The following is a 7,224-nucleotide window of genomic DNA, read 5'->3' as shown; positions in this document are numbered from 1 at the left end:
TGTAAGTTTAAGGATCTTTACTAAAATAAAGCGAAGAACTGCCATTTTCGAGCAAAAATTAGGGGGGTCCAATATAGGACAACGAAATCCAAACTTAACCAAAAGTGGACCCCTGTTAATTTAACCTTCAAAAATGAAGAAAATTGTGTATTCAAGCAAAAGTTTCTCTAAAACATACAATAAATGCTTGTTGTTATCAACCTAAACGCATATTTTTTCAATTATGAGTATAAATATAGCTGTTTTCATGTTAAAAGTACCAAAAATGCTGAAGCCGTAAAAATTTATAATTAATCAAAACTATAGTTGATTGTACTTAACTGAAGCATCATAAATGCAGTTTGAAATGATATTTTATAATAATAAATCAATAACAACACATTTTTTTTAAATAAACACGCGTGATTTTATCAGCAACTGTAAACAAATCTATTATTAAGTTTCGTTCAACCATTTATGTAATTAATATAAAAAAATTTGCATCAAGATTACTTTTTTTAATTATTTTTATGTTTATAGTGGTTTTTGAAACGTTTTCTCTGATCTTTTTCGGAAATAAATGTTTTTAAATGTCTGTTAGGTTTTTTGTTGTTTAAAGCCAAATTTGTTAACAAAACATATTTGTTTATAATGAAAAATGAGCAAATTCCATCTTTTATTCATTATATCTATCATTAGACCTACACCATGCATCAAAACATCAAATATGGGTTAAATTTGGTATAAAAATAACAGTTTGCCTATAGTGGACCCGGGTCCACAATCGGATTATGGACCCGGGTCCACTATAGGAAAAGGGGGTCCATAACAAGGCAAAAAAACTTTTTTTTCAAATGGCTATTTTTATGCTCAAAAACAAATAACTGATGAAACAAATAGTCAAAATTGTTCAAAAGACTTCAGATTTCAATGTTTTGTACAAAGGGTTATGAAAAAGTGCTTAAAATATTGAAAATTTGTGAAAAATGTGCTTCGGCTCTACTAGGGGGTCCACTAATGGTTAAAATACCCTACCATTTTTGAATGGACAGCTTCCAAAATGGTATGTAGCGTTGAGGAGCGTTCTTTTATTACGTAACGCAATTGGGTACTAAAGCCCTATGTAAATTTTTATGTACAATAGTAACAAACACGATTAAAAACCATCTCTAGTCACTTTTTTCTATTTAATGCAAAAAAAAATTGGCAAGACAACATGTTTTCGATGGATCAACTATGGTCCCCTTGGAACGAGCTGAAAATTGATTTAAAAATCAATTTTAAACTCTTTGTGGTGGTACAAAGGGTCATTTTACTCAGAAAAATAAGCTTTATCGCTGTAAACAATCGAGGAATTAAAAGTGCAACATGGAGGTAAATTTTCTGTCAAGTTGCTGTGAAGTTTTCCATGACAGCTGCGAAAATTTCACTCCATGTTACCGGCTCACATCTCTCTTTTTAATTTCTCGATAATATCAGCAATCTAAGCTTCATTTTAGGACCCAATTGGGGGTGACACAGAAGGACATTTGGACGTAATGGACGCTTGGCATAACTCGTTGAAAAACAATCTGGGACTTTTGGCATAATTGGTACTACACGAACGGGGTCACTTTTTCGTTTGACACTTTTTTAGTTTGTACCCCGTTGGTTGGTCAAAGTCAAACTAAAAAGTGACGAACTGTCACTTTTTACACGGCGCTCACGCGTACTATCAAAACAAACGTTTAATAGTATATGTGAACTCCGTGTAAAAGGGGTGTCAAACTAAAAAGTGACCCCGTTCGTTTGACAACAGTTGGTGTCAAACCATCGGTGTTTGAGTGTAAAGCCCTATGTCAATTTTTATGTACAACGGTAAAAAACACGATTAAAAACCATTTCTAATCACTTTTTTTTTATTTTAAAGCAAAAAAAATGACAAGACAACTTTTTTTCGATGGATCAACTATTGTACCCTTGGAACGAACTGTCAAGCAGGACCTTTTCTGACTAGAAGGACCGCGAGATAAATTTTCCAAAATTGATTTAAATCGTTACTTAATCCACCTTTAGGTGGTTGGTGCCTTCCTCGCATTCATAAAAGTGAAAACACTACACAGCCTCAAAAAAGTATAAAAATAACACTTATTTTTATCAAAATATCTGGTCGAATGATAGATCCGGACAACTTTTTCATCAAAATATTTGAGATCCGGCCTCAAACAAGTGTATAACTTTTGGTGGGGTTGTCAGATCTTCATTTTTTTGAATGCATTGAAAAGGTCTTTCAAATACCTTACTAACAATATGTATCATGGCGGGGTTTCTTACAAAAAAACACCCTTTTACAATCTTCAGAAGTTTAGCTAAAATCGTTTTTAGCATAACTTTTGAAGTACTTTACTAAACTTCATATTATTAATTAGGGTCTTGTGGGACCCTAAGACGGATCGAATGAGACCAACACGGTCCAAATCGGTTAAGCCAGTCCGAAGATAATCGTGTGCATATTTTTGGGTGCACGGACTCACATCCAGACACACGCACAGACATTTGTTCAGAATTTGATTCCGAGTCGATAGGTATACGTGAAGATGGGTCTACGAGGTCGAATAAAGAAGTTCATTTTTCGAGTGATTTTATCGAGAAATTAAAAAGAGAGATATGAGCCGGTAATGGCCTATCTACAATCACTTAGCTTAGAAAATTTCACTTAGCTTAGGAATTTGAATCAATGGAAATGAATTTGAGTTTCTACAATGGAAAAGTAATCAAATTAGAAACTGACGTTTGGTTTGGAAAATTTCAAAATCTACGGTAAGTTGACGTTTCCATATCAAAGGTAAACAAACAACTGCATAGCAACGTATATCAGCCCAGCAAGTTTTCTAAGTTGATTGTGGATGACGAACGTAAGTTGCAGACTTTCCTAAGTAACTACTTTACTTAGATGTTCTAAGCTAAGTGATTGTAGATAGGCCACACTGGTAAACATCATTACACTTTTTTCAGTTCACTTTTACACACTTGTATGGGATTTTTCAGTTCAAGTATGATTACACACTTTCGTGTAATCATACTTGAACTGAAAAATCCCATACAAGTGTGTAAAAGTGAACTGAACAGTGTGTAATGTTGATTATCAGTGCATAACATGGAGTTAAACTTTCGCAACTGTCATGATAAACTTCACAGTAGCTTGCAGGGGGTAGCGAAGAAGCTGCCATCTTGGAAGTTCAGATAACAAACACTCAGAATCAGTATTATTCATAGTACTTTGGTAACACGAAGTGTGTTATCCTGGTTAAACTCAAAAGTCCCATGCAAATGTGTAAAACCAAACTGAAAAATGTGTAATACCGATTCACCGTGTACGGGCACACTGTTTGATCGACCTAAAGAAAAAAAGCAAAAAAAAGGTAAACAGAAAAATCACTTTTTTCGATATGAATTTTCAGCCAATATTGGGATGGAATCTCCAAGGATATGATAGATTTTGCCATCAGCAACACAATTCACGTGTTTTTTCAGGTATTTATCGTTTGAATTGCGGGAAATTTGAAAATCATAAACCCAAACAATGATTTGTTATGGGCTACCATTTGACAGCTAGTGCTTTTGTTGTGGGCTCTCATTTGACAACCGTGCTAATGCTAATGTCGACTGTTGTCAGTTTGCTTTGGTCGGAATAGGGTTGCCATCCCCCCGGTAGCTTGAGAGAAAGTTTAACTCCATGTTGCACTTTTAATTTCTCGATAGCCTTTCCTCAATCCTCATTGAGGTGAGGAAGGCAATACCTTTTTAAACTCTTTGTGGTCGTACAAAGGGTCATTGTACTCAGTAAAATAAACTTTATCGCTGTAAACAATAATATCAGGAGTATTTGAGGCTCTCTAGAGTGTTTCGGTGGATAATATTTTACTCTAAAATTTGCGTAAAATCCAGATTTAAAAAGCATGGGTTTATTGAACTGACACATTTATTATTTTTAAATGAGAGTGCAAAGCAAATTCTTCCTGAAAATAACTAGTTTCGCATAACAGTGCAGATTCCGAAGCGTCTCGATTTTGCCGCCAAAAATATTTTTAGTTCTTCGAAAAGAAATATTAAACCGATCAACGATGCAGGTGGCCACCGAAACCGTTTCTGCCGCGTCTTTCGACGGATTCCCGGACCAGGTAAGTTCTCCCAACCAACCCTACGACTCCCATCTAGAATTGTCCTTCACCCACCACCAAAGGTCCTCGAGTCCGTCTTCCGGCACTTCAAATTCCCCGACATTCTCCCCCTGTCCACGGTGTCCCACCGCTGGAACCGGCTCGTCTTCCGCGCCTGCTCGGACCAGCTCGTGTTCCGTCCGGCCCAGTCGGAAGGGCTGTGCGGGGACCGCACGTACCGCCACGTTGACCTGTCCCGCTGCGGACTTCCGGTTCCGGCGAAGCGTCACGACGACGACGACGCCGTCAAATGCCAGCTGGAACTGCTTGCCTCGGAGGCCACAAGTCTTGCGATGACCTGGACGGCGCCGTGGTTTGCGGAGCTGCTGCTCCGTGTGCTGCGAAACTTTCCCAAGATTGTGGAGTTGCGCTGGCAGGTTAGTGGGGATGTTCGGAGCGTTTGGGCAACGGGAGAGGTGTTTCAGGAGGAGTTGGAGCGTTTGCCGTCGTTGCCTCGGATTAGGGAGTTGAGCTTGGTCGTCAATGATACACGGATGATTGACCTGTTGGAGAAGGTGTCTCCGAACGTGGTCTCGCTGGAGGTCACGGTCGAGCTGGGACCGATGCTGACCGGGTTGACCTTCGCCGATTTTGACCTGTCCAAGCTGAGGACGTGCAAGCTGTTGGTGACGGGGGCCACGTTGGAGCAGGACGACCAACAGGCCGGAAATGACATCCACTTGCTGTGCAAACGTCTTCAAAATCTCCGCAAGTTGACGGTTGGCATCAACAACTGTTACTGCCAATCGGCGGTGTCCTCCAGCCACGTTCGGATCCAGGAGCTGGAGCTGGTCAACTGCCAGGAGTGTGATCTCGGTCACCTTCGCGACCTGCCCTGTCTGCAGATCTTCCGCACGGACGCGCTCGCCGTCTTCACCGACACCGAAATGATGGACCTGTTCAACCCGATCCACATGGTCTCCACCATAGACATTGACCAGGCCCTCCACGTGGACATCGACCGGCTTGCCCTGATGTTCCCCTGTTTGCGCGTCTTCCGGGCGCGCTCCTACGCCGACGGCTGGACCAGCAACAATCTGCACAACCTCTGCTCGATCCTCGACGACCTGGAGGAACTGGCCCTCCCGGCCGGTCCGGACGAAGCCACCCTGCAGCAAGTCCTCGCCCAGATCGGTCGCAATCTCTGCAAGTTGCGCGATCTCACGCTGGTCGGGTGCGTCCTGACAACGCCGGATTTTCGCCTGTTTGGACCGATTCTCAAGAAGCCATCGCTGCGCAAGTTGACCATCGAGTCGGAGACGGTGCGTGCGAGCGGAATTCCACCGGCGGCGTACGTCCTGCCGGCTTGGAACGCCACCCAGACGGAGCTGGTGATCAATGGGGCGCGAGTTCAGGTGGTCGGTGTTTAGTGATTAGTTCTGAAGGTCGATTACATTTGGTTGTTTTTCTCAAAAGTTGAGATCGTTTAATTGCTATGATTCTTTTTTTAGAAAACGGACTATAAAAATCTAAGTTAAACCATTGAATTACATTAATTTGAGCATAAAAGTTACTAATAAAATTGTTAAATTTTCAGAGTTATTGTTGAATTGGAAGTAACGAAGCATGCCATGAATGCGAGCTCTCGCTTTGATTTATTACTAATCTAACTATCGTACAATAAACGCCTACTTTAAAGCGTACTCGCGATAGGTTATGGGCCTATCACTTTAAAAAGTTTAAAAATGTCAGACGGTTCCGGAAGTCGCGCGGATGGCGCAGTAGCTGGAAGCTCCAACACGGGATCCGGCGTTCCGGGCCTCGAAAGGCTGGTGGGACGCGCGAATTGGAGAACGTGGAAGCTGGCAACGAAGACCTATCTTCAGCTGGAAAAGTTCTGGGGCGCAGTGAAGCCAAAGCGGAAGGCGGACGGAACGTTCGAGGCGGTTGAGGAGGAAACGGATCTTCGGGCGAGGCTCAAGATCATCACTCTGATCGATCCGTCGCTGTACGTCCACATCGAGAACGAAGAATCTGCGCGGACAGTCTGGAGAACGCGTTCGAAGAAAAGGGCCAAAACTTCTCCAGGAGGAGGAAGGTTTCTATGGCAACGAGCAAAACAGTCCGGCCTTCGCAACCACCAAACAACCTGGTCGCCACGGTAAGCAAAAGCAGCAGCAGCCTACTTCGTCCAAAGGTCCCAAGTACAGGAAGTGTCAAAAGTTTGGCCACTTCGCTAAGGACTGCAAGGACAACAAGGAGCAGAAGAAGCAGGCAGCACGTTTTGCACCGTGCTTTCGACGTTTGATTTGGGCGACGCCGACGACTGGATCTTCGAGTCGGCCGCGTACGCTCACATGACGGCCAACAGGAGCATGCTGGACAACGGATGCGGTAAGGTCATGGCAGCGAACGGCGGACTGATGGACATCGTCGCCACCGGTACTACCGAAATTTGGCCGAAGTGTTCCGGCGGCTAGGACGGCGTGACGGTCAGTGAAGTGCAGTTGATTCCGTCGATTGCGTGAGCAAGATTGTGGAGAAGGGTTACACGGTGAACTTCACGAACCAAGGATGTGAGGTGTTCAACTCCGACGGCGACCTGGTGGCAACTGGGAGCCACGTCAACAACCAGTTCAAGCTGGAAAAGGTGCGCGGCTCGAAGGTTGCGATGGCGTGCGGTGCTGCTCAAGTCATGGACCTGTGGCACAAGCGCCTGGGTCACCTCGGTGCGGACAACATCCGCAAACTTGCGAACGGTGCAGCAGATGGAATCCAGATCAACGCAAAAGCTACGAAGGATTGTCGGATCTGTCCGATGGGCAAGCAGGCGCGGTTACCATTTGGGAAGAACGGATCACGAGCTTCGGAACTGCTTCAGTTGGTGCACTCGGACATCTGCGGGCCGATGGAGGTGAACTCCTACTGCGGCAACCGGTACTACATCACGTTCATCAACGACAAGTCTCGGCGCATGTTCGTGTATTTCCTGCAACGAAAATCGGAGGACGAAGTCCTGGCAGTGTTCAAGACCTTCCACGCGATGGCGGAGCGCCAGACCGGAATGAAGCTGAAGACGCTGCGCAGCGCACCGACAATGGTAAGG

General features: G+C 43.7%; 1 protein-coding gene across 1 annotated transcript; it reads left to right on the top strand.

Annotated features, from left to right (window-relative positions):
• Nucleotides 1-4,019: 4,019 nt before the first annotated feature.
• On the top strand, nt 4,020-5,548 carry LOC119771096. Its single transcript, XM_038266484.1, has 2 exons — nt 4,020-4,139; nt 4,202-5,548. The coding sequence occupies exons 1-2, from the start codon at nt 4,083-4,085 to the stop codon at nt 5,546-5,548; spliced, it is 1,404 nt and encodes a 467-aa protein (XP_038122412.1). The 5' UTR covers nt 4,020-4,082.
• The last annotated feature ends 1,676 nt before the right edge of the window (nt 5,549-7,224 follow it).

The sequence above is a fragment of the Culex quinquefasciatus genome, chromosome 1 (assembly GCF_015732765.1).
Source record: "Culex quinquefasciatus strain JHB chromosome 1, VPISU_Cqui_1.0_pri_paternal, whole genome shotgun sequence".
NCBI classification, from domain to species: Eukaryota; Metazoa; Arthropoda; class Insecta; order Diptera; family Culicidae; genus Culex; species Culex quinquefasciatus.
This window is presented reverse-complemented; position numbering and strand designations above follow the sequence as displayed.

Coding starts and splice junctions, on each gene's coding strand:
- LOC119771096 (XM_038266484.1), top strand. CDS start 4,083: ATGCAGGTGGCCACCGAAACCGTTTCTGCCGCGTCTTTCGACGGATTC. Junction 4,140..4,201: donor TCGACGGATTCCCGGACCAG/GTAAGTTCTCCC, acceptor CCACCACCAAAG/GTCCTCGAGTCCGTCTTCCG.